Below are 27,969 nucleotides of genomic sequence, written 5' to 3'. Positions count from 1 at the left end.
TTAGTTTTTTCTAATCTTAGAGCCTGATCTTTCCAGGTTTTTGATTGGGAGCCTGTTGGGTCTTTGTCTCTTAATCTCTGAAAGACTGGAGAGTTTCCATTATCCTCTTTAGAGGATTTCAGCTTAATTCTTTAGCCTCCCACTGCCTGTAGTTAGTTTCACAATCTGGCCCCTGTTTTGAAGGAGAGACAGGTTGAGTGAATTTGTATCAGTGAGTTGAATGCAGGCTCCCTCTCTGTGCAGTGTCTTTGTTTCCTAAATACCATAGAGCTGTAGGAGATGTCACTGTTGGTCTAGTCCACCAGTATGTGGGGAATGTCCTGTGGGGGAAGTCTGGGTGCGTGTTTAAAGTCCCTCACATCTCCAATTGTCACTCCACCTTCCTAACAACTGCTGAGGGCTCCAATAGTTCATTTTAGCCCCAACAGAGCCCCTTTGCTTGGACCAAAGCCAATGGTGAGTTGGCAGCCACAAGCAGAAAATTCCTCCAGGGTGAAAATTCCTGGAGATTGTCCTCTTACCTCGAAATGGGTGTGTCCCCTCTGGAAGTTTAATTCACCTTGTCCTTATTTCTTCCAAAGCTTCCTGATATCCTGATAACAAAACATAATTTTTGTAGTTATATATTTGTAAAATATAGCCTTTTATTCCCTGCCCTGACATACTTCACTTTACCTAAAAGTCTATGTACTACAATTTTTAAAAAGGATTTTATTCATTTGAAAGAGACACAGCGAGAAAGGGAACACAAGCAGAGGGAGTGGGAGAGGGAGAAGCAGGCTTCCCACTGAGCAAGGAGCCTGATGCGGGGCTTGATCCCAGGACCCTGAGGTCATGACCCAAGCCGAAGGCAGACGCTTAACAACTGAGCCACGCAGGCGCCCCTATGTACTACAATTTTAATATTCATAAGTGATTTTGTGTTTTATATCTTATTGTTTGTTTGTTTCTTTTTTTTTTTTTACACAACCCTATGCCTCTAAAGTCAATTCATGTTGCTATGTTCACAGCTAATCTGTTGTTTTTACCTCCTCCTTTGCCTGTTGACGAACACACATTTCACTCTTACATGTGCCCCAGAAAATGTACATTTCCCCACGTGGTCCTTCAGGAAAATTCTGTCGGGATATATATCAAGGACCTAGAAGTTCTGGGTCATAGGGCAGCATATAGTTACCTTGTCTCAAGTCGTATCCTATTGCTCTCTAGAATGGCAGTGGTGCACAAAGTTTCCTATATTCCCTCATCTTCACTGACAATTAACATCCTCCAACTTTTTTGTTTTTTAAAGATTTTATTTATTTATTTGACAGGGATCACAAGTAGGCAGAGAGGCAGACAGAGGGGAAGGGGGAAGCAGGCCCCCCACTGAGCAGAGCGCTGGATGCGGGGCTGGACCCCAGGACCCCGAGATCATGACCCCAGCCAAAGGCAGAGAGGCTCAACCCACCGAGCCACCCGGGCATCCCAACATCCTCCAACTTTAAAGTTTGTGTCTGTTGAATGTAAAGCACAGGTTCTTAAAATGTGGTCCAGGAGCCCCTGAGAGTACCTGAGGAGCTTTTAAGGGGTACACAAGGCTGGAACTATTTTCCCAATTAATATAAGACACTATTTGGTTTTTAAACTTCCATTCTTGGAGGACAGTGTAACCGTGTTTTCTGGAGGCTGCATGATATTGATCCTTCAGTGGCTTCTTCTACAGCAAGCAATCAGAGAGGCAACAATCTGAGCATGAATGCATCAGACCATAGAAAAATCTCAGAGCTTTTGCTGAAGGCTTTGGACCCGCTTCCGTGATGCCTGCCAATGTGGAGGATGCAGGAGAGAAAAGGCGTTGAATTAAGCCAAAAAGAAAATTATCCTATCAGTATCCTGCATGCTAGACTATGGGAGAAGTAATGACTGGTGAATAATTCACAAAAGGACAGTTTTAATAATTTAATGTCTACTGTTGAGCCAATCAACCCCATCACAAACACCACTACCAGTAAGTTTCTGATGATGTAGTATATGGGAGTGTGAGGCTGAGAAGTAAGAAATACTAGAGCAGGTGCGCCTGGGTGGCTCAGTGGGTTAAAGCCTCTGCCTTCGGCTCAGGTCATGATCCCAGGGTCTTCGGATCGAGCCCCGCATCGGGCTCTCTGCTCAGCAGGGAGCTTGCTTCCTCCTCTCTCTTTGCCTGCCTCTCTGCCTACTTGTGATCTCCGTCTGTCAAATAAATAAAATCTTAAAAAAAAAAAAAGAAATATTAGAGCATTCAGCATGCGCACCCCCCCACCCTCCTGCCCCGGTGGTGCTCCCTAGAAGAGGAGGAGCCAGAGCCCTGGCTGCCATGGGGAGTCCCAGAGAATGAGCTCTGTCCCTATACAGGTATGTTCTGCAGGAATTCTCTTCCAAGCGGGAGGCCAGCTATGAGCATCTGCCCCACTGAACTGTTGCCTGTGTTTTACTCATCTCACTACACTCTGTTTGTTAGCAGTCAGAAGGTCCAGGCCGTGTTTCAGAGATCAGCATGGCTAGAGGAAATGGCCAAGGCCTGGGGAGTTTTTCCTGCCTACAGACTTTTCATACATTCAGAGATCAAACTTTTTGTGCTGCATTTCTTGGGTCTGGATGTGTATTTTGCTTCAGAAATTTAATCTCCGTTTTCATACAGGCGATCCCAAAATATTCACCAGAACATGATAATGTAAAGCTGACATTATCCCAATCCAGGGAGTGCAGCGTGGCGTGGTTCTAGTTCTGCCATGTACTGAATGACAAGTCCTGCCCTGATCTACCAAGTGAGAAGTCAGAATATCAACTCTCAAGGTGTTCTGTAAACCCAAAATGGGATAATGCATATGGAAATTTTTTTTTTCAAATGCTCAGTTGCTATAGAAATATGAATTGCCATTAGGCAGCTGGAAATTGACTTTAGATTTTCCCTGGACCTGAAGCTCTATGATCCAATACAGCAGGAGAGACTAGTTACCAGCTAAGTCAGAGGGCAGTCATTGGGGTGACAGCACGTAAAAGGGGTATAGTCTGCACTCTGACAGCCCATGCATATCAGTATATTTCTTTTTATTATGTTCAATTAGCCAACATCAGTGATGGGTATTAAGGGGGGGGCACGTGTGATCATGCATATTGGTATTAATGGAGATTGACTCATTGAATTTTAATGCACACAGATGTAGAAGTTAGAAGACCATGAAGAATCTGTTTTACATGCCTGCATGTGGTATATGGATGATGTAGCCAAAGATGAAGGAAAGAAATAATAAAAAAAAAAGGAATTGCATATATCCACACAAAAAAGATGTATGTTATCAGTTATTTATCTGTGAAAAATTATATATGTTTGTGAGTGTACGTTTTGAAAATTTTGAAAAAGCAAAAAAAAAAAGTAGGATATAGTACTTTGTGTATTTATGCCAGTAACTAGATTTTCTTTGTACATGAAACTGAATCCAATAAGTTGGTAGTTGGGTTAAGCCCCATGATGCTGGAAAGTCAAGGATCTATGACTCTCTACAGTGTTCTATTAAAGAAAGATTAGATTAGGGGCGCCTGGGTGGCTCAGCGGGTTAAGCCATCTCAGGGTTCTGGGATCGAGCCCCGCATCGGGCTCTCTGCTCAGCAGAGAGCCTGCTTCCTCGTCTCTCTCTCTCTGCCTGCCTCTCTGCCTGCTTGTGATCTCTGTCTCTGTCAAATAAATAAATAAAAAATCTTAAAAAAAAAGAAAGATTAGATTATATCAACTGAGAATTTTCTAGCTTGAAAAATTCAGGATCAGAATAATTTTATAGCTTAAAAATTAGGTAGATTAGGTTTGGAATGTAGTTTGTCTTGAATAAAATCAGGGAACTAAGAAAAAAAGATGAGATCTATTGGTTTTTCTGTACTGAGAGGAGCTCAGGAAAATTCAGGTTAGGTCAGGGTTAGAAGTAGTGAAACTAGAAATAAAATATAATATTTTTATAGATCAAAAGAAAGATAATTTGAGTGGGGAACCAGATGTCCCTCCTCTGTGTATCCTTTATATTGGGGTCCCAAGAACTCTGTCTGTTCTTAAATTCCCATCTCATGTCGTACTCCACTCCTGAGAGTGAAGTATGCAGAAATATTAAGAAGAAAGACATAGAAAGTCATGGGGACAGCATTCACTCTGGAAAAAAGAAAATAGAACCAATAAAGAAACATACTTAGAGTGCAGTAGACAATAAGTATTGAGAAATTCAAACTGTGATGTATGTATGTTGGGGGGATAGGAAAGAAGAATTGGGGGTTCAGCAAGTTTAAGAGAACTAAATCCCAATCAAATCTAATTGGCATAATTACCTTAGCAAAGAACTCATAATAACTATAATGAGTTAGACACTATTCTGGGCCCTCAATTAACAAGTAATATCTAAATGAAGTGAGTCAACAAAGATCACTGTAAGCATATTATTTAGAAACTCTGTTTCCCATCTTGACTGTGTGACCCCGAGCAAGTTATATGACCACCAGAAGCTTAAACTCCCTTAGCTACAGCTTGGGAATCATTATAGTAGCTACTTCATAGAATCATGAGGTTTAAATCACCGTGGGACCTGGTAAACAAGTGTTCAATAAATTTCAACTCTTGGGTTGTTTATTATTATTATTTACTTGTTCACATCATGGTATTTAACCAAAGCGCTATTATCTCCACAGTGGCAAAGTACTCAAGTCTTAGACATGTTTTCTAGAAGCGTGCGTCTTCATTGTTGGGAATCTAAACTGACAGACATCTGTGTCTAAGATGTATTTCCTAAAATAAAAATAATTTAAATTCTAGTTACTTTAGTTGCCTTACTTATATAATTAATGCCATTTGCATAATTCAGTAGAGTTTATGCATTCCTTTCACACATTTAAATCATTTAATCCTCATAAAAATCTTGGGGGCAGATGGTACTTATTAGCAGGAATTGTAATATGTTTTTTATCAGTGAAGAAACTCAAGAGCAGATAGATTAAGAGATTTGCCCAAGGTCACAGAACTGAGAGAGGACTTGGAACTTGAAACCGAAGAACTTTTTTTCTCCTTGCCTCTAGTTCAGTGGTTCTTAACATGTAGTGCCCAGATCAGCATGATCAGCAACCCCTGGGAATTTGTAATAGAAACCGTGGGCCCTACCCAGATCTATCAGAATTCTGGAGATGAGTCCTGTGATCTGAGTCTTAACAACTTTTCTAGGCGATTCTGGTATGCATGAACATTTGAGAGCCACTGTCCTAAGTTTGTATCCTCTTAAATATGTACACTGGTGTCTCTCAGGCACCTTATTCTTGAGGGTTTGCTATTTGCACAGCACAGGGGAAAAGAGGAATGCTGTATTATTATAATTTTTTCATCTTCCAGGAAACTAAAGCTCAAAAAGTTACTCAAGTTACCAGGTAGCTAGCAAGAGACAGAACTGGGCTTGGGACCCAGGACTTCTGGCCACCAGTCCATCCCGCAACATGCCATTTTGCTATAATTGACTTTTGTGTAGGACTTTATTTTTTAAAGTAAAATGGATTTACTGGATTTCTGGAGATAAACAGGAGAGGGATCTTATTACTGCTTTTTTTTAAAATTTCAAAAGCATTTTAAAGCATTTTTTTAAAATTTCAAAACCAATGTATGCACATGAAAAAAAGGGAAAATATAAGTAGGTAAGAAAAAAAAGAGAAATTAAAAACACCATATTTCCTCTATTTAATGATGAACATTTTTAATTACTTAATGTCTACCTTCCCGATATTTTTTTTTAAAGATTATTTATTTATTTATTTGACAGAGAGAGATCACAAGTAGACAGAGAGGCAGGCAGAGAGAGAGAGAGAGAGAGAGAGGGAAGCAGGCTCCCTGCTGAGCAGAGAGCCCGATGCGGGACTCGATCTCAGGACCCTGAGATCATGACCTGAGCCAAAGGCAGCGGCTTAACCCACTGAGCCACCCAGGCGCCCCCAGATATTTTTTGTATGGACACATGTGCCTTTTTTTCCTTGAAATGAGACCATATTATATACACTGTTTATAACTTACTTTTTTGTGTTGCATTTTAAAATACATGGTTTCATATGATTCCCTCCACTCCTCTCCACTAACAATACCCGTCTTAACCATGTTCCTTTAGGCTTGGCTCAGATTTCAATGGTAAAGACAGAGAAACCCACACTGTATCATAAACTTTATACCTTAAATTATGGTGCCAGAAATGGCACCATTTATTCATAAATATAACTCTTTGAGTTGTGTTTATCATCCCATTTTAAGATAAGGGGTTTGAAAGTCAGAGAGAGGTTAATCAACTTTTCAACTGTCATTCAGCTAAGAAGTGGCAAAGGCAGAATTTGTACTGAGATCAGACTGATTCCAAAGTGTATGATCTGAATAATTAGCGGAGCCATATCATTTATCACGGAACTAGGATATATCTGATGATTCTAGAGGGATGTCAGCAGAAATGTCAGAGTAGGGAACTCCCCACATCCTTTTATACACAAAAGCAATAAATAAACTGCTGAAAGACTTTTGAAATTAACTTTCTAGGAACTCTGGATACCAACCAAAAGCTTGCAGCAACAGAGACACACAATTAAGGGAAAAAAGCTAAATCTCAGGAGGACAGCTTTGTGGTATTTTAATTTATCCTGGATGCATCTCCTGCTCTGGCTTGGTGTTGGCCTTGGAGACAACAGCCTGCATTCCTGGCACAAGTACCAGTGCTGGAGGGAGAACAACAGACCCAATTCTCTAAGAATACAGTCATTTGTTTTGACCTCTCTGATGGTTCTCTGAAAGGCCAGCTCAAAGATCTCTACTTTAAGTAACCTGGACTTTTCCCAGGGCTAGGGTGGCTGTAGGGGAAGAGGACATGTGTGAGAAGTGTTTAAAGGCAAATACATTAGTGACTGTAAGGATAAGAGTTGGGGCAAACTTGGGAAGAAAGACTAGGGAATAAGATGTTTTGGGAAATAGAGGCTTTGAAAAGTTCCTGTATATTCCTGAGAATCAAGAATGGCACACTCATGCCCAGCACGGGCACGTGCTCAGAACAGATCTGAGAAGATCCTAAGTTCTCACCGCTGACTGCTCTTCAGGCAGCATTATTTACAAAAGTCCATCAACAGATGCATGGATAAGAGAAATGTAGTATATCCATACAATGGAATATTATTCAGCCATGAAAAGGTGGAAATAGTGACACACACTATAACGTGAATGAATCTTGAAAACATTACACTGAGTGAAAGAAGACAGACACGAAAGGCCACATATTTACAATTCCATTTATATGAAATGACCGAATTAGGCAACTCAATAGGGACAGAAAGCAGATTAGTGGTTGTCAGGGGCTGAGGGTAGGTGGGAGTAGGGAGTGACTATTTATAATAGCAAGGCATTGCAAATGTACTAAAAACTATAGTATACACAACCTAAAATGCTTAAAATGGTGAATTTTACCTCAATAGAAACCAAAAATAAAACAGAAAATAAAAAAGCAGGTGGCTCTAATAGTTTTGAGATGCCTTTGAAATGATGTCTCCATGGCAACAGTCTCTGAAGAGACATCAAGTCAGAGGATCTCCTCCTGGGGTTGTTATCATCCAAGCAAGAGCCTCAAAGGTTCTTAGAGAAAACTCAACTTTTAATGAACCCCTGAGGTCTTATTTGTGTTCAAGTCCCAAGGAGACTATGCCTTATGGGGCTTATGTGAAGTTTGTGATAATGAATTGTTTTTCTCTATTTGTAAATTTTGTACAGTGAGATTGAGGAGATAGCTTGGGATTTATTAATGACACTGAAGGACGTAGAAAAATTCTAAGCAAAAATCTATAAATAAGATACCAACTGGCACTGCTGAGATTGGTTGAATAGGGGCCATAAAGAAAAATAAGCAGTCACTGATAAGTGTGCATATATACTCATCAACATAAACAGGCCTTGAAGAAGATGGATTTTGGTATTTGTGCTATAATTTCATAATTTCTCCAAAGGGACTTCAGCCCTCAACTCTGACCAGAAATACATCTAACTCTCCAACTTGCTGAAACTTGAATTTCCTCAAATCAAGATTTATTGGCTAAAAAGTCTGTCCTCATTAAAATATAAATGTACCTAATAAGGAATGTAGAATACAGATTTTCACATACCAACTGTATTAGTCCTTGAAGGAGTGAGTTTATCAGATCCCTTCCACAAGGAATGGAATTCAGAGCAGCCAGGGCTGGGTGTTTAAGAACAGAATTGGATATATAGGTATACCCTATAAAGGGATATATATGTATATAGTATACATGTATATACCCTATATATCCTATAGACCTACATAGGTATATAGGAAAAGAACATAGGTGCCTTTGTTATAAGACTTGTGATTTTTGAGTTTTTAAAAAAAGATTTTATTTATTTATTTGACAGAAAAAGAGAGATCACAAGTAGGCAGAGGGCAAGGGGGAAGCAGGCTCCCTGCTGAGCAGAGAGCCCAATGCGGGGCTTGATCCCAGGACCCTGAGATCATGACCTGAGCCAAAGGCAGAGGCTTAGCCCATTGAACTACCGAGGCACCCCTGAGTATCTTTTTAAAAATATTTTATTTATTTGTCAGAGAGAGAGAGAGAGAGTACAAGTAGGGGGAGTGGCAGGCAGAGGCAGAAGCTGGCTTCCCCCCAAGCAAGGAGCCCGATGCTGGGCTCAGTCCCAGGACCCTGGGATCATGACCTGAGTTGAAAGCAGACACTTAACTGAGTAAGCCACCCAGGCATCCCCATTTGTGATTTCTTAAAATGCTCAGAAAGTCCTTTTCTTCTTTAATCTCTATGTCTAAAACTTTCTCCCTTAAAGCCAGGGCTTTGGATTAAGGTATGGTTACTAAAATGCATGACAAAAATGTATTGTCTGGGAAGGATGTTTCATTGAGCTATGTTTACACAACAGGACATCAGAATAGCTGATATTACCAAGCACAATTTAGCCATGTCTTTTTCAAGTATTTGTTCAATTATCACCTTTATGATGAGGTCTAACCTCACCATCTTACATAAAATTGCAGCCCATTTCCCTCCCTTTCTATCATCTTTCCTTGCTTTATTTTTAAGGATATAAAAAATTACAAAAATATCTTTTATATTTATCCATGTACTTATAATTTTAAGTGCTCTCCAAGTTTACATTTATATATACAAGGTTACATTTTACAATTTCAAGGGCTCCCCAAATTATCTTTGTCATTCTGCCTAGAGAAATTCCCCTAACATTTCTTTCAGTGCAGTCAACTGACAACAGAATCTTGAAGCTTTTGTATGGAAAAAATCTTGATTTCACCTTCAATTTTGAAAGATACTTCCATTGAATACAGAATTCTAGAGTGCTAATTGTTTTCTTTCTGCACTCTAACCATGTTATTCCATTATCTTCTTGCTTGCATTGTTTCTGATGAGAAATCTGCAGTAATTCTTATCTTTGTTCTTTGGTCTATAATGTGTTTTTATCCTTTGGCTGCTTTTATTTTTAATTTTCATTTATTTTCTTTGGCTGCTTTTAAAATGTTCACTTTATGATTGCTATTTAGCAATTTGATTATGGTACAACTTTGTGTGGTTTTATTTGTGTCATTTCTGCTTGAAGATTAGGTGAGCCTCTTGGATACATGGATATATAATTTTCATCTAATTTGGAAAAATTTCAACCATTACTTTAAAAAAATATTTTCCCCCCTTTCTCTTGCTAGGACTCAAACTATACCTGGTTAGTTAGAACGAGGTAAGACTGGTTGCTATTGTTCTAAAGGTTACTGAGGTTCTATTAATTTTTATGTCAGTCTTTTTTCTGTCTTTCTTCCTAGAGAGTTTCTATTGCTCTGTCTTCAAGTGCCTTGATATTTTCTTCTGCAGTGTAAAATCTGATGTTAATATAATTGAGTGATTTTTTTCCTCTTCAGATATTTATTTTTAAGTTTCTAGATATTCCATTTGCTTTTTCTTATATCTTCATTTTCTTTTAGCATCATGTTCATTTTTCTTTAAATTATTGAGAATATTGAATATATTTAAAACAGTTAATTGTAAAGTTCTTATCTGCAAATTCCATCATCTCTGTCACTTCTGGGCTGTTTCTATTGACTTATTTTCCTCCTGGTTTTAGATCACATTTTTCTGCTTCTTCCATATCTAGTAATTTTTAATGGCATGTAAAATTACAGATTTTATGTTGTTGAGTGCAAAATCTTATTGTATTTGTTTTAAGTGTATTAGGCTTTCTTCCAGCAGGCTTTCTTTTAAAATTTGAAGCTTTTCTGGATACATCTAGAATAGCCTAGGGTATGCCCCATGTATTTATTGAACTCTCTTCACTCTGTCTGGCAGGAATTCAAATGAGTCCAGGCTGCATGAGCTCTGGGAATTATTCTGCTTAATATTCTCTGGTAGTTGGTTTTGTCCTAGATTTTTTTCCCCCCTTCCTCCCTCCCCCAAATCTGGCCTCATGGAATTTAACTGTATTCAGATTTGGTATTGAACCAAAGTCTCAAGTAGACCTCTATGCAGGTTTCTGGAGCTCCCCTGAACAGGCTCTCTTTGCTCCAATACTCTAGTTGCTTTGGGCTCCCCACCTGCCAGCATCTGTCTCCTCAGTTCAGCACAATTACCAGACTATGTTTGCTTTGCTTTCCCTGCACTCCTGTTTGGAAATTGCCTCTAGGAATAAAATCAAAGTGATCATATTTATCCCCCCGCCTTTTTCCCCTGGAACTATATTCTTCTGCTGCTTTTTGTCAACATCTGAAAACAGTTGTTTCATATATTCTATTTTTCTAGTCTAAGGCATAGGGCAAATCTGAACCCTAGTACTCCCTCATGGTTGGAAGAGGAAGTTTCAACCCCAATTTTTCTTGAATTATCTTTTCTGTATACTTTTCATGACATCTCACATGGGAAAAGTTGAGCATTTTTTCATGTGTTTAAAAGGAATTAATATTTCTATTTTCTTTGAAATCTCTATTCATGTCTTTTGTCCATTTTCTCTTGGGTTGTAGGTCTTTTTATCCTCAATTTTTAGAAGCTCTCTATATTACAGACTTTAGCTTTTTGTCTGAGATATAAATATACACATTTGAAATTTCCACTGTTTATGGTGTGAGAAATGGATCTAATTTTATTATTGTTCATATGGCTATCCAGTTGTACCATCACTATTTAAAAAAATGGAAACTCATCTTTTTTCTACTGGCTTGAGATGCTACCTTCATCAAATATTAAATTTCTACTTGTTCTCAAGTCCATATGCAAGTTTTATATTCTTCTCCAGCCATGTACCATTCTCTTCATGTGCTATTATAGAAGCTTTATAATGTCTCCATATCTTAGGGTCAGCTCTTATACATTGTGCATTCCCCACCAATCCCCACAACCCCAGGATTTTCTGTGCTATTCTTGTTTATTTATTCTTTCTTATAAACTTTATAATCAGTTTGTATTCTCCAGAAAAAAAAAAAAAACTGAGGCTATATTTATTGAGATGTTACATTTGCAAACAGAATTAGAATTGATATATTTTGGTTGACTCTTCCAAGCCAAGAACATGGAATGTCTTCCTATTTGTTAGAACTCATTTGTGTCCTAAGTATGTTTCTATCTTTAGCCAGATAGGTTTTATAAAGTTCTTGTTGAATTTTTACCTAGGAATTTTATTTTAATTTTTCTATTATAATGAGGTCTATGATTGCATGTTTCAACAGGCTACTATTTGTATATGAAGTATGTTGATTTTTTACTTTATTCCTGCAATTTTATTGGTATTATTTTTAGTAACTTTCATTAATTCTTTTGAAGTTTTCAGATATATAATAATTTCATCTGCACATACACATGGCTTTACTTCTTTCTTTCTGATTCTTTTGCCTCTAATTCTGTTCTCTTGCCTAATGGCATTTTCCTCTTCCCTCCTATACAATATTAAGTATAGTGGGCATCCTCTTCTTGGTGTAGGTTTTAATGGGAATGCATTAGTTTGCTAGGCCTGCCATAACAAAATAGTATTGATTGGGTGGCATAAACAACAGAAATTTATTTCATCACAGTTTTGGAGGCTAGAAATCAAGATCAAGGTATCAGCAGGTTTGGTTTCTCCCAAGGCCTCCACTTGGCTTGCAGATGGATGTTCTCTCCCTGTGCCCTCCCGTGGTTTTCCCTCTGTATGCACACATCCCTGGTGTCTCTCTCAGTGTCCAAATTTCCTCATTTTATAAGGACTCCAGTTGGATGAGGTGTTGGATTAGGGCCCACCCTAATGGCCTCATTGTAACTTAATTACCTATTTAAAGGACCCTTTCCCAATGTAGTCATATTAGGGCTTCAACATATGAATTTGGAGGGGAGGAGCACAAACCAGTCTATAACAGTAATGAATATCTTTACATTAAGAATGTTTTCAATTCATTTGAAGAACTATCAATTTCTATTTATTTAATGTTTAGACATAATGAATGAGTATGGAATTTGGTAAAATGCCTTTTCATGTGCTCTTGGCCCCACCTCATCACATCCCCTCAGGTACTTCAGATCCTAAATGTTCCGTTTTCTTCCTTGTACCTTTAATATTCTCTTCCCTACTAACTGTTTTTCTCAGTGTACAAGCAGAAGATCACCCTCCTTACACTAAAAATGTTCTTCCCAATACCCTTTCCCTCTCTTTTTCTTTTACTGTAAAAAATTTAGATGTATATTGTATATTGATGTATATTGTACTTTCCATTTCTGTCTACATTCAAGGGCTGGTGTTCATTTTTAAATGTTATGGCATTCCTTTCCCATTTCTCTCTCCTAATACCCAGGCACCTCTGTGCAGATATACCTGTAAATCAAAATCTGGGTTTTCTGTGCGTTTATGAACTAATCGTCAGTCTTTCCTGGGCTACAGGGAGCTCCTGAGCAGGATCTTTATTTCCGTCTTTGAATTTTAGGCATGTTGCCACCAGGTGGCAGTAGATAAAGGAATCATCCAGTCTGAACCCATATTGAAGATGTTTAGGCCTTTGCTGATTTTTAAAGACCATCTTCAACCTCTTTTTAATGGAAATATAAACATGTATATATATATATGTATTTAAATGTGTACATATTTATGTGCATAAATATGTGCATATTTATGTGCATAAATATGTACTTATTTACATTTTATATATACACATATACATATATAATTTATTTAATGGAGGAATATATATGCATATACATAGTAAAATAGTGTGTGTGCGTGTATATATACATACATATTTTAAAAAGTAAAATAAAATCAAGCACTACTGTCATGTGGAAATGTTACAACCCTATCCAATATCCAGATCTGTAAGTTGTGTTATGGAATTTTGGTCATCTTTGAAGACAGCCAGTGTGGGGATTCCTGCATAGCATCCACTCTGGGCCCTGGGACCAAATTGGGGAGCGGAAAGAGTAGGCACCTGCCTCCATTGTTCTGAAGTAAGCAGTGCCAGGGTTGAAGTGAAATTGTGCACCATATTGGTTAAACTGTGCTTCACGTATGATCTCAAAGGCCATGATACCCTGTTTCCTATAGTATCTAGGTGAGTATTTGAAGAAACCACTTCTTGATTACTACTTAGGCCTCTGATTTATCTACATGTAAAATAAAACTCTTTAAAATATCATCTTATGGCTGGGTGCCTGGGTGTCTCTGTTGGTTAAGCGTCTGCCTTTGGCTCAGGCAATGATCCCAGGGTCCCGGGATCAAGTCCTACATCGGGCTCCCTGCTCGCCCGGAGCCTGGTTCTCCCTCTGCCTGCAGCTCCCCCTGTTTGTGCTCTTTCTCTCTCTCTCTGTCAAATAAATAAATAAAATAAAATAAAAATCATCTTATGGCCACAGTGATACAGGCAAAGGATATTTTCCTTCTTCATTTGGAGAGGAGCTTCTAGGCACAGTCTTAATTGGAAATCATGGTCTTTAGCTCAGAATTCCTGCCAGGCTAACAAAAAAGAAAGGAACTAGGCTCTTCTTTTCCTGGAATAATAGGGAAAAGAAGGATATAGGTTCAGGATTGCCCCCCACCTCCACTATCAGCATTTTTCCTTCTAGAAGCAGCAGGGGAAGGGAACATAGGACTCAGCTCTGATGTCACTATTGGGAGAGTGGCTGCATTTCACGTCTTTTGGTACCATTCCCAACCTAGAGTCCCACAGTGGAATGTTTTGGATGTGGATTTTGGTTTGGATTTGTCCCCTCCTCTTGTTTGGGTGTGGGGTGAGGGAGAATGAATCAAAGGAGGAGGTCTTCCCAGGTATCAGTCTTTTTTTTTTTTTTAAAGATTTAAAAAATTTATCTATTTGACACAGAGAGAGAGAGAGAGAGAGAGAGATCACAAGTAGGCAAGAGAGGCAGGCAGAGGGAGAAGCGGGAGCAGGCTCCCTGCTAAGCAGTGAGCCCGATACGGGGCTAGATCTCAGGACCCTGAGATCATGACCTGAGCTGAAGGCAGAGGCTTAACCCACTGAGCCACCCAGGTGCTCCCCCAGGTACCAGTCTTAAACCTGGTTCAAGGCCAAGTTCTGAGAGCCTGGGCAACTACTCAATCTCTCTGAGATGCTGTTAGTACTGGATTCTGGCGCACAGTCTGGCACCACCCCACTTGGCCTGGAGATATGCTGAGGACCTATGGACACTTCAGACCTGCAGATGAATTTATAAGGGAAGAGCACACATAAGTGTGGAAAGGGACAAGAAGGGATAGCCATTACTACCTCCCTCCCCTTCCTTTGCATGGAAACTAGACATTCTCTTGATTTGGAGATAAATTCTCATTCTGAAGGTAAGGAAATGGCTCAACCTCTAATAAGATTCTTCTTTTCTAAACTGAGAGATTACTGTCCAGAAAAGGGTGGCTCAGGCATGATTGCTAGATCCTTTCAGAGTTCACACATAGACCAGAGACGCAGGTCATTTACCTTTTCTTAATCTTAGGGAAGTGGTGTGTCACTCCATACCCCTTCGTCTTCTTATTTTTCTTATCTTTAGTTTATCCTTCAAAGTTTTCTTTTATTCATTTTTCAGTGCACCCCAAATAATTGAACTCATTAATCATCATCACTACGTAAACTACAAGACTTTTATTTCGTTCTTTGTCATCAGTGACCACTGTGTGTTGAGACTAGTGGCTTATGGTCACTGTGGAGGCTGTGTTCTCTAATGATTCCTTCCTGCACATGCTTGGTTCCCACGTTACAATGTTTGGTAGAGCCGTGGCTTGACCGGAGGCCCGGACTGACCACGTTTTCTGATGACAACAGCAACAACTCTTAACAGGTGTGTTGTAGCCCCTTCCTCTAGCTCTCCTGAAATAGCTCCTGTGTTATGCCTGGTGGATTTTGTAGTCATGGGCACTAACTTTGTAGTCATCAGTCTTAGTATCTTTATTTCAGGTTTTTACTCACTTTATCTCTGTAGGCATCATCTCTGATGGGGGGGGGCAGGTCCAAAGTTTCAATACCTATAGAGTCCATTTAAAACTGATCACTCTCTCTTCCTCTTCTTTCCTTTTCACCCTTCCCCATTTCTTTAGCACTCATGCTCTTTTAAAAAAGATATACTTATTTATTTTAGAGAGAGAGCATGTGAGAGAGCATGAGCAAGGGGAAGGGCAGAGGAAGAGGGAGAGAATCTTAAACAGACTTGGCACCGAGTGAGGAGCCTGAAGTGGGGCTCAATCCCATGACCCCGAGATCATGACCTGAGCCGAAATTAAGAGTTGGACACTTAGCTGACTGAGCCTCCCAGGCACCTCAGCATTCATGTTGTTCATAAATTCTTTTGGAACTTGAGTGTAGGGTAAACTGTCCAATGTGAGTGTGCTGTTTTCTAGTGGGACTCTGAGTGACATTGTCTGAATTTTCTGGGCAAGCCCTCATTTCCTTGACCTAGATTCTAATCTTGCCTCTTACAAGTCCTCTCTCTGGGAAACATTTTATTTCCCACCAGCCTCTGATGGTGGCCCTACTCTGTATGCAAAGATCACCAGGAAGCAGGAAATGATCAGCCGCTGACAGTGGCCCTACCCTACTCTGTATGTAAAGGTCACCAGGAAGCAGGAAGTGATTCCTGCCTACCTTCAAGTAAGTATTCCTTCCTGCTTTTGCTTTTCTAGCTCCTGTGCCTTATTGGCCCATGGCTAGGGCCTCTCTCTTCTCCCTGCCTCACCCAATACCAGATTTGCTCTGCTCTGTGGATCCCGTGCACTAAATCCGGTCTTGTATCCTTGCCTGCCCCAGCAGCCCACAGGACAAAAAAGGACAGGACACAGGAAAGCTAAAGATTAAGAATGATAGTTGTACATCTCTCTGCTCCTCTCCCTCACAAACAGCTCGTCTCCCAAAAGAACTCCCAGATTGGATTGGGAGATCTCTGGGTTGCTCTTGACTTGAGAAACACTTTGTGTATTTACCCCAAATTACACATGGGTTCCCAGCAACAGATCCAAACTCTGACCAGTGGAGAGAAAGGCTAGAAGGGAAATAGTCTTTTAAAGAGGTTGTATCTTAAGATTTCTTAATTATCTCTTGGGGGTAGTTTAAAAATTGAAGGTATCACAGTATTCAACTATATTTAATGGAACTTAATAAGGGAGTCTTTGAGATGTGACAGGAAGGGAACCTGCTGTGGGCAAATGATTGCCCCATCTGTGAAGGGGCCACCGGCTCTGGCCTAACTGGTAACTGGGTACCTATTCCTTCTGTACCCCAGGATGATGAAAAATGGGAGGAATCCTTTCTCTTTGTCTGCATTCCCTCCTGACTCATCCCCAAGAGAAAATAGTGAGTCCTGAGTGTGGGGGCTAGGACACAGGACTGGTGAAGTATGGCCCCACCCCCTGAACCTTCCCTTTTTAGGACAGGCCTGTCCCTTTGCAGGGAAGACTACTATGGCCAGTTCTGCTGGTTTGTAAAGTTAATCTGGGGTAGTAGGTAGGAAATTACAGAGTCCTTTTATGGTTACAGCTCCAACCTGTTTAGTTTATCTTTTTAAAATAATGCTCTTGTAAGACAAATTGCTTACGGACTTCCCCTACCCTTTTCCACAAAGACGTTACTCTCTGAAAGAATAATCATCTCTGGAATTTGGCCTATTTGTACTTTTTTTTTGTGGGGGGGTTTACTATAGCAACAAAAGAGCCTGGAAGGGAAAAAAACAAGTGTAAGTACACACTGAGTATTGTGTGGAAGCAAGAGGGGAGGGCTGTTCTCACCCCACTACGAAGATGGTGGAGGGCCTCATGACAGTCACAGGATGTGAGAGCTGTTCTCCAGCCTGGAATGCTCTCTGCCCCCCTCCCTTCCCTTGGGTGCTCCAACAGGCTAGCGGTGACGGTGCGTCCTATCAACTTCTCAGTGTTTGGGCTGGTCTTGTTTTGTGTGGCTCCTGTCTTCTTTCTCAGTTAGCTCACCACTCAGAGTGTGGAGGGGAGGAGGATTAATTATCAGCAGCCGATATCAGTCAATGTTCTCCAGATAAGCAGAATCAATAGGATTTATCTTATCTACAGGTTTTTTTTTTAAGATTTTATTTATTTATTTGATAGACAGAGATCACAAGTAGGCAGAGAGGCAGGCAGAGAGAGAGGAGAAAGCAGCCTCCCCGCCGAGCAGAGAGCCTGATGTGGGGCTGGATCCCAGGACCCTGAGATCATGACCTGAGCGGAAGGCAAGAGGCTCAACACACTGAGCCACCCAGGCGCCCCCAATCTACAGATTTGTTTTAAGGAATTGGCTCACATGGTTGTGGAAGCAAACAAGTCTGCAATTTGTAGGGCAGGCTGGCTTGCTGGAATTCAGTAAGAGCTGATGTTGTAGTTTTGAATCTCAAATCTGGTGCACACCAGCAGGTGGAGACTAAGGCAGGATTCTATGTCTTGAGGCAAAACTCCTTCTCCAGGAAATTTCTTTGCTTTTAAGGCTTTCAACCAACTGGATGAGAGCTACCCACACTATGGCTTAGAGTCAGATGATCATAAATGTTAATCATATTTACAAAATACATCCAGGGCAACTTCTAGACTAGTGTTTGATCAAACAACTGGATACTATAGCTCAGAGAAGCTGACATATAAAATCAGCTGTCACAGTTCATCCATGGTCAACTTGGCATCTAAATGTATCTCCTTGAACTGTACTTAATCTCCATATAAAGACAATAACAAAGCCATACTTCTTCCCAACATGATAAAGCCAAACTGACACATAAGATCAAGAATCACAGCACTCTTACCCAAAGCTCTCTTATTTAACTCTTCAGTACACTCACTGATTTAGCTTATCACCCACCTTTTCCTAAATATACTTGTATTTTTATTTATTTTTAAAATTTCTTTTCAGTATTTCAGAATTCATTGTTTATGCACCACACCCAGTGCTCCATGCAGTCTGTGTCCTCCATAATACCCACCACCAGGCTCACCCAACCTCCCACCTCCCTCCCCTCCAAAAACCTCAGATTGTTTCTCAGAGTCCACAGTCTCTCATGGTTCATCTCCCCCTCCAATTTCCCCCAACTCCTTTCTCCTCTCCATCTCCCTGTGTCCTCTGTGTTATTCCTTATGCTCCACAATGTATTTTCTATACCTCCTTGTCTTTTTTTTAGCTTTGCTTTCCCTACCTGGAAATCTTTCTCCCCTTGTCTGCCAGACACCTTCTACTTATCATTTAGGACTCTGAGAAAAGAGTGCTTAGCACACTGTAAAACTTAATCATGTATTTCCATAGCAACGATGTTAAGAAATAGGACATGGTTTCCAAGTGAAGATTGAGTATAAAACAAATAAAGGCCTGGCCAATTATCTGTCATAAAAATAAAGACACACCCTGTATTATACACTATAATCATTTAAAACATAAAACCAATTAAATAAATTGTATAACATAGGCAATGAATTAGTCCTTAGCAGACAACAAAGTGTGCATGTGTGCATGTACATGTGTGTGCGTGCATGTGTGTGTCACATAAAAGGAGCACTACTATAACCAGGGTTCATTTAAAATAGAAATGCCAACTATGCTACATGTTAGCCTGTAAACAATAAGGATGTCAGCCTTATTTGAGTTTGAAAATAATTTGGGTGACGTATTAAATTATTTTAAGAAGTTTCCCAGTAAATTTTGAGCAGATTCATAGATATCTAGGTTGCAAGCAAATGTGGTTAGAGTTGTTTTGCTCACATTAGAGCATTAGTTTATCTTTTTTTTTTTTTTAAAGATTTTATTTATTTATTTGACAGACAGAGATCACAAGTAGGCAGAGAGAGAGGAAGAAGCAGGCTCCCCGCGGAGCAGAGAGCCCAATGCGGGACTCGATCCCAGGACCCTGAGATCATGACCCTAGCCGAAGGCAGCGGCTTAACCCACTGAGCCACCCAGGCGCCCCTAGTTTATCTTTTTAAAATATAGTTCTTGTGAGACAAATGGCCTACAGACTTCCCCTACCCACTTCCTCAAAGATGATGCTCTCTGAAGGAATAATCATCTCTGGAATTTGGCCTATTTGTCCTTTTTTGGGGAGAGGGTATATTACACCAGTAAAAAGAGTCTGGAAGGGAAAAAACAAGTATAAGTACACATTGAGTATTGTGTAGAAGCAAGAGGGGAGGGCTGTTCTCACCCCACTACGAAGATGGTGGAGGGGCTCATGACAGTCACAGGATGTGAGAACTGTTCTCCAGCCTGGAATGCTCTCTGCCCCCCTCCCTTCCCTTGGGTGCTCCAACTGGCTATCTCTGGATACAGCCTGTGATGGTTCCTAACTGCAGGAAGCAATCTGACTCTGGTTAACTTCAGCAGGGGAGAAATGTATTGGACAGATACGGGGTAATTGACAAAACTGTACAGAATCTAGGGAACCAAGTTTAGGAAATAATTAGGAACCACGGGAAGGCCCAGGGGCTAGAATCATGGTTATGACCACAAGTAAGGGATGTGCTGCTTTAAGTCACACCGGACATTGGCTATCATCACTGGTTCCATTACACATATATCACCATTGGTTGCAAGAGAGTATAACCTTTGTCTTTCCATTATGGACTCAAAATTCTCCTTGCTTCTTCATACCACTTGCTCTGGAAGCAAATCTAAGTGGGGGAATCTGATTGGCTGAGGTCTCTCTGTACCTTTTAGAGATCTGGAGAGTACTGTCTGGCCTTACTAGCTACCAACTGGGAAGAATTCCAGTCGAACCGGGAAGGTCTCCAGACAGACAAGGGGGTTCTGGTGCTGGGGAGCCCAATAACGACTACATTCTGAATTTCACTTCCTCAGGGAACAAGGTCAGACACACTGATAATGTGACTTACATGGACACCTTTTAATTAAAGCAGTGCTTCTTGAAGTGCAGTCCCCAACTTATAGCATTAGCATCACCCGGGAACTTTATAGAAATACAGGTTCTCAAACCGGGCCCCAGAGTTAGTAAATCAGAAACTCTGGGGTACAGCCCTGCACATTGTCTTCCTAAGCCTCTTAGGTCATTCTGATACAGGCTAAAGTTTGACATCCACTCCTCTATCAGTCAAGGACACATTTCAATGACAGTAGGGTCTCAGGCCATGAATCAATTATGGTGCCCACTCTCTCTCAGCCACGTGAAATTCAAAATTTAATTTTAATATTTGAAATGGAGCAAAAATTACCTCTATTCTGAAATTAAAGTAGTTTCTGGCTTTTTTTTCTTTTTTAAACTGGGAGATTGTAGAGATGTTTTAAAAAATCTTTTTGGTGTCCCGATTTACTGGTACCTAAGCACTTGCTTCATTGCTTCCAGCCCAGCCCCAAGTAATGAAACTTGGTCAATGTATGCTTCACACTTGGAGCTGCCTTACTCTAAATTCCATGCAAAGACAGGAAGGTGGTGGAGACTCCCACTGTATGATGCAGTGGCAGTTCCCGAGGGGGTAACTCGTGGGCCAATGATATGAGTGGCAGGAGGAAGCCAAAGGATATAAATGTGACTGTACGTTGGCCACGAGCCTTCAGAGAGCATGTGCCCTGCAGTTGTGTATACAAGCCCCAAGATACTGCTGGGCACTGGGGTAGGGTGGAGAGGGGTGGGGAGGCAGAGACCGCAGGAGGGATCCCAGGATAGGACAACTTCAGGCAGCTGGCTCTGAGCAGTTATCTATGCTGCGAGCAGGAGATGCTTCTCTAACTGTCCTGGCCTCGGGTCATTAGAGGGATACTTGGCCTTGAGAGAGTCTTTGCTGGAAAAGGATCCAACTTCAGCTGAGCCAAGTGTCAGACTGCTTACCCTGAGCTGCCCTGAACTGGTAGAGCTCCACTGCTTTGTGCTAAACCCTCACAAAGGAATTTTCAGCATGGTGATAGGGAAAGGGAGGCTATGGGCCAGCGACCCTCCATAACTGGTGTGGGACTTTGAGCGAAATTTGCTTAAATGTGTTGAAGTTTCTCATTTTGAGGTTTGGAATGAGAATGGAACCCCAAGACTCTGCTTGGGATTATTATGACTGCATTTTCTTCTTTTTCCTAATGAAGGTTTAGCTCTGGTTCTGATTCCAAAACTGTGCATTTGATTCTAAAGAGCATCTTTTCTATACCTTTGCCCTGGAATTTTTCCAAGCTGTTTCAACTACATGAGAGCCTTCTGAAAAGCTCTGGATCGCATAGCAGGATACAGAAGTACAAAAGGCATGAACTTTGAAAGCTGCAGTCGAAAGACCAGGGATGGTAGTATCAGTTTTTTCACTGTGTAACTTTTGAGGAACTGAATACACAAACACGTAATGGCCAGACCTTGTATAAAAATGGAATTCTTACCCACGACCTGTGGAGCAACCAGCCTGTGAAGCCAAACCACAGCCTGTGCAAGAATTAGCCCAGAAGGGGAGCCTGGGTGGCTCAGTGGGTTAAGCCTCTGCCTTCAGCTCAGGTCATGATCTCAGGGTCCTGCGATCGAGCTCCGCATTGGGCTCTCAGCTCAGCAGGGAGCCTGCTTCCCCCCCCCTCTCTGCCTGCCTGTCTCCCTACTTGTGATCTCTCTTTCTCTGTCAAATAAATAAATAAAATATTAAAAAAAAAAGAAAAAGAATTAGCCCAGAATGGTCAGGATTCAGTTGCTGACTGCCAGCTTTGCTGCTGTCTGCCCTCTGTTCTAACCCAGACCAGAGAAAGCCAAATCCGCTCCCCCAGCCAATCACAGAGGGAGCCCCGCCTCTAACTTCCCCATGTCAACCACCTCCAATGAGAGCACCACTGAAGCCCTTCCCTTTTTTCTGCCTCCTTGACATCCTCATGAATCTCTCTACCAAAGGCAAGCCAGAGTGATTCGTTCCTTGTTACAGCAAGCTCTGAATAAATAGCCTTTGCTTGTTCTCTTTCGGTGGTCTTTGTTTTTTCCACACTTTGGACAACTCACTTAGCTCTCTTTTTCTTATTTTTTTTTTAAAGATTTATTTATTTATTGGAAAGAGACAGAGTGAGCACATGTGCGTGCGAGTTGGGGAGGGGCAAAGGAAAAGGGAGAGAAGCAGACTTCCCACTGAGCGCAGAGTGCAATGGGCTCCATCCCATGACCCCATGACCCCAAGAGCATGACCTGAGCTGATACCAAGAGTCGGAGGCCACAAGAACTGAGCCACCCACGCACCCCCTATTTTTCTTATTTGTAAACTCTATATAAGATGGTCTCACAAGACAGTAAGCATTAACTGCTGTTGAGCACTAAGATGCCATTTAAAAGAAAAACACTTTATTGAGGTGATTGATGTATTGAATGTATACAACTAGATGAGCTCATAGATAAGTATACATCCACGAAAACCATCACCACACTCAATGCCATGAACCTATGCATCGCCTCCAAAAGTTTCCTTCTGTCTCCTATCTAAAAAAATTTTTTGTGACACCAACACAACACAAGACTTACCATCTTCGCAAATCTTTGAGTATACAATGCCGTATTGTTACCTACAGGCAAAAAAAGAAAAAGACCCTTTGAGGTTCAGGCTGAGTGTCCTTCTCAGAGAACACATGAGAGAGGATGTTCCAGTGAACACTCTCCTTCTCTCTCTAATGGTATGAAAAATGAGTGAGAAGTTTATGCACTTACATGGCCTTCCTCTCTTTTTAAGAAAACTCTATGCCACACCCATAATAAGTAGGAAAAACCCCCAAGAAAGCTGAAATTAAAGTTATCTCAAACTTAGTATGCTTTCTGATAAAGAACAGTCTTTTGCATACAAATTTGAATTCACTCTAAAAAAAGATGCTTTGGGAAGTGCAATATGAAGGACAAACTTATCTCAACTGTAGGACTTACCAGTCAGGGAGAGAAGCAGCTATGAGCAGACGCATAGGCAAAGGTCATCTCCCTCCACTCCAGCCTTCTTAGACCTGGTGAGAGGTGTGTCATCCTCAGTGTCTCTCTGGCTGTGCCTCCCCTTCCCCAAAGGATGAACAGATCTAAGGGGGACTTGCTTTCAATGTTGGGATGCCAGAATTCCCTCCTCGAATGCCCTTGACCTGCTTATAGGGCTTTTCCCAAGGTCCATCCCCTAAAAGTAGACCATACAGCTGGTTGTTCATCCCTAGACCAAAGGGATTACCAGGGGATGGCTGCGTCCGGGGGATATGGATGGAGATTGGACTCGAGGATATCCGTAAATGTGTCTTTATGAGGCCCCTCACAGAGGGGGCTGAATCTGGTGGGAGGACGTGGAGGGAGCACACTGTGGCCGTGGGCAGGGGGCTGGAGACCAGGCAGAGCCTTCCCTTAATATCACATTCTGGTGCAGAACTCTTAACATTCTGAGATTTCTAAATTTGAACCTGGCATTTTAGCTGGTTGTGAAGGTATATTTGTCAAGGTAGGAAGAAGAAAATATTTAACATTTTGTTAGCTTGATTATTCATTTCCAAATATTAAGAGAATCTTTCTCTAGGTCTCACAGACGTTGAGGGTGGGCTTGCCTGTGTCCACATTTAGCAGTCCAGTGGCCAGCTCTGAACCCCGGGCTCTTGGGCCGTGTTGATTGGTATGCATCTGGGGGCTGAGTCTAGAAAAAGGAACTTTTATTTCTATTTCTCTTTTCCCCACTCCCTACTTCCATGCATCTTGTCTCTTTGGGTATCCATTCCAACCTATTTAATGTATATTTTATGTTATTATTTTTTCTTTCTAATTTGTTTGTTTGTTTGTGTGCATGTAATTTTATATACGTAAGTAATGTGTTGTAGATCTCGCACAGCCCTCGAGCTCTAGGCTCCATCACTCATAGCTGATCCTCTGCTTCTAACTGCTGCTGAGTCTCTGCCACAGCCTGTCCTTTTATGTACCCCGTGGTGGGTATAAAGAGAGAGCTTTTTAATTTGCCCTGCTCCATTTAGTAATTGGTTGAAGCGTCTCTTGACATGCTTGGTGGCCCTTCAGGTTTTGTCATGTAACATGATTGTTGTATATACCTTGCCCATGTTTTCTCTTGATGGTTTTCTTCTCGTTGGTTTGCCTGCATTTCTACTATATGCTAGTTAGATATCATCTTCCACTTTATTTCTATTATCTCCATCCCCTGTGTCCTTTGCTGAACAAATATCCTAATTTCTGATATATGATATTCACCAATTTATTTGGCTTTACGGTGTCTTATCTTCAGCTAAAAAGTATTTTCCTACTTTTTTTCTTTTTTCTTTTTTTTCCTAACCAGTGGGCTTTTATAAGTGGTAGCGATCTTATTTCTGAAGAAAGATCAGGAAAGAATGGGTAGCCACCTGGGAATGGCTCTTTCAATATCCATTCTACTCTCTTTCTGGTCAGGTTAAAAACTAATTATTACATACCCAGATGCCCTGGTAGCTGGAGCCCTGGGATGTGAATTGCCACTGGAAAGGTGGTGGGAGGAGTTTCCCCATACTTCACTGTGTCTTGGGATCACCTGAGGGTTGACTAAAGCACAGATTTTGGCTAATTCTATAGGCCTGGAGCCCATAGAGGACCTGGGAATTTGCATTTCTGACAGGTTTCCAGGTGATGCTCATCCTAGGTTCTGCTATTCATGACTGTGAGAGGCAATTTTCATGGGGGAAGTGAGGACAGGGGCAGTAGGACGCCTAGATCATGTCTATTGTGGAGTCACTCTGGGGGTCTTCTCACCCCTTCTCCAGTCATTCAAAAATCTGTAAGCAACTAGTTTCCTGTATTAGATTCCTTTCTCCTTGAGAAGAGTAGTTATTTCTGTTTCCCATAATAAACCACTGCTTGATACCAAAAAGAGCTATAAATGACAAGAGGATGTCCATAAATCCTTTGCCCTATGTCAGGCCGCTGAGTTTAACCCTTTTACCCTTGATATCATTATAAGCAAGGGGAGCAGGAAGAAACTTTGTCCCAAGGCCACAGGATTTACTGAGTGAGGCTGGCATTAAGTCTATCAGTTATTTAAGCAGGACAAGAGATTTTGCTGCAATGTGTCATCTAGGGTGAACCCCTCCCCCAACCTGCTTTGTCTGGGACTGGACAGATTTCCTGAAATGTAGGGCTTTCAGTGCTAATGCTGGGAAAAGGCCTGGCAAACCGGGTCATGTTGTTCACTCTGGTATAATCTTCCCTTAGTCATCTTGAAGAAGTTTTCTACAAAGGGAAAAAGGCTGGGGCAGGCGATAAAAGGTGGGGACCTGAGAAATTATTTTTTGGAGGTACCCGAAACTGGAAAAGCATATATAGGTCAAACTTAAGAGGCTGTTCAAATGGAGTGTCAGCCTGAAGGTGAAGGGATAATGCGTGAGAGCCAACTGTGAGCTCTAAGTTACTAGATTCAGATTCCAGTGTTGTTTGTTTGCCAGCTGTGTGACCACAGCAAGTTACTGAACCAAGTTTACATATCTGTGAGATGGGGATAACAATAGTACCTATGTGTTGTGAGGCATTATTGAAATAATACCTCTAAAGCATTTAGGGGAGTTGCATGGCTCAGGGTAAGCATCTCAAAACATGTGCCTGGCTCTTAACTACTTTTATTGTTGTTATGAAATTACATAAAGGGATCACGCAGAGGTTCTCGGGCAGGAACAAGTAGAGAGGAGTGAAGAGAGGAGAGGAGGTCCGGATGAGCAAGTAGCTGTGTCTCACTTCTCAGTGACTTTCACATTCACCTCTCTTTGCCTTGTGCACTCACTGGCACACACACACAGAAAAGAATTGGGTTGAATAATATTTTCTGTAGGGAAGGTAATAAAACAATAAATAAAACAATGGGTGACTTTCAAACTCAATGCTGAAAGTTTAAAATTTATGTTAAATTCTAGTTAAGATAGTAAATGTTTACCAAAGGGTCCAGGACAGAAAAAATGGATCTCAAGTGAAAGAAAACATGAACTTGAAGTTATTTGATTTCAAACAGAAAGGAGAGTCCAGAGAAAGAGGGAAGGAAGACGAAAGAAGGGGAGGAGGCATTCATCCAACCATGTAGTCAAGCACCCATTTCCCATCATGGTTGGGTAAGCATTCAGGGAGCTTCCCTCTGGCATTAAAACAACTTAATTTTAAAATTGAGAAAGAGTAACACTTAACCTCAAAACACGTTTCTCCTCAGTGTTTTCTGCATGGCGGACTTTACCTCTTTATTCCTCAAGCTGTAGATCAGGGGATTCAGCATGGGGATCACTGTGGTGTAGAACACGGAGGCCACATTCTCCTGAGCCAGGGAACTGGCTGTGGAGGGTTTTAAGTACATGAACGCAGTAGATCCATAGAACATCCCCACAGCCACAAGGTGGGAGCTGCAGGTGCTGAAGGCTTTGGACCTGCCCTCTGTGGTGCTGATGCGGAGGATGTTGGAGAGGATGAAGACGTAGGAAACAAGGACTGTTAAACTGGTGACTATGATGTTGAATCCAGCCAAAAAGAAGACTGTCATCTCAATATCATAAGTGCTAGAGCAGGAGAGCTTCATGAGAGGAAGGATGTCACAGAAGTAGTGACTGATGAAGAGCTCACAATAGGACAGTTTTAACATGAGGCCAGTCTCTATTGTTGAGCCAATGAGCCCCATGGCATAGACCACAGCCACCAGCTGGGAGCAGACTTGACGACACATGATGACATTGTAGAGCAAAGGGCTGCAGATGGCGACGTAGCGGTCATAGGCCATCACTGTCAGCATGTAACACTCGGCAATGACAAACACAAGGAAGAAGTAGAGCTGTGACATGCACCCTGCATAGGAGATGGTGTTCTTCTCTGACACAAAGTTCACCAACATTTTCGGGGTAATAACAGAGGAGTAGCAGAGGTCCACAAATGACAGATTGCTGAGGAAGTAGTACATGGGGGTGTGAAGTTGAGGATTCAGACAAATCAGTGTGAACATGCCCAGGTTCCCTATCATGGTGACCAAGTAGATCCCAAGGAAGAGGAAGAAAAGGGGGAGCTGGAGCTCTAGCTGATTTGTCAATCCCCTAAGAATGAACTCGGTCACTGTAGAGTGATTTTCTGCAGCCATTCTCCTGTTTTGGAGGCCCTGTGGGGATGGGAGAGAAGAGCCCATGAAAGGCTGCATCTTTGACTTTTGGATGAAGTTAGTTTTGAGCACTTGGGCTCAGCTGGACGATCCTGGGCTCTTTCTGGATGAATCCTCTCCTCACCTTGCAGTTTGCTGGGAGAAAGACCAGCCTCTGGGTGTTTCAAAGATCATGAGGATGAGAGGAAAAGGGGGGAAAGATCTGGGACTTTTACCCCTTGTATACTTTTCAAATATCCTACAGCAATTCTGAAAGTGTTGTCCCTGGATCAGCAGCATCAGCCTCATGTTAGAGATACAAACTCTCAGGTCTCACCCAGGACCTACCAAATCAGAAACCCTGGGGCAGGGGGAAGCAATCTGGGTTTAACACTCTCTCCAGGTGATGCTGCGTGCTTAGGTTTGAGAACCTTTAATCTATAGGTAACAAGCAGCATGTTTCATAGTTT

General features: G+C 41.4%; 1 protein-coding gene across 2 annotated transcripts; it reads right to left on the bottom strand.

The window, feature by feature from the left end:
- On the bottom strand, window positions 1-27,502 carry LOC125078659 (olfactory receptor 151). Of its 2 annotated transcripts, none has more exons than XM_047691668.1 (4): window positions 26,618-27,502; window positions 22,933-22,973; window positions 522-593; window positions 1-172 (listed from the first exon to the last, which is right to left on the bottom strand). In XM_047691668.1, the coding sequence occupies exons 1-3, from the start codon at window positions 27,500-27,502 to the stop codon at window positions 551-553; spliced, it is 969 nt and encodes a 322-aa protein (XP_047547624.1). In that variant the 3' UTR covers window positions 1-172; window positions 522-550. The 2 variants fall into 2 exon arrangements, 1 of the variants encoding a protein (XP_047547624.1); XR_007120950.1 differs by lacking the exon at window positions 1-172 and adding an exon at window positions 23,326-23,399 and having other exon boundaries at window positions 565-593.
- Between the last annotated feature and the right edge of the window lie 467 nt (window positions 27,503-27,969).

The sequence above is a fragment of the Lutra lutra genome, chromosome 10, assembly GCF_902655055.1.
Source record: "Lutra lutra chromosome 10, mLutLut1.2, whole genome shotgun sequence".
Taxonomy (NCBI): Eukaryota; Metazoa; Chordata; class Mammalia; order Carnivora; family Mustelidae; genus Lutra; species Lutra lutra.
The sequence above is the reverse complement of the archived record's forward strand: the minus strand, read 5'-3'. Positions and strand labels throughout refer to the sequence as shown.

Excerpts from the sequence above, each read along its gene's own strand:
- LOC125078659 (XM_047691668.1), bottom strand. The coding sequence starts at position 27,502 with ATGGCTGCAGAAAATCACTCTACAGTGACCGAGTTCATTCTTAGGGGA. Across the intron at positions 22,974-26,617 it reads ACAGCTTGAGGAATAAAGAG|GTAACAATACGGCATTGTAT; the intron begins GTAAAGTCCGCC and ends TTTTGCCTGTAG. Across the intron at positions 594-22,932 it reads CTCAAAGATTTGCGAAGATG|GATATCAGGAAGCTTTGGAA; the intron begins GTAAGTCTTGTG and ends TTTTGTTATCAG.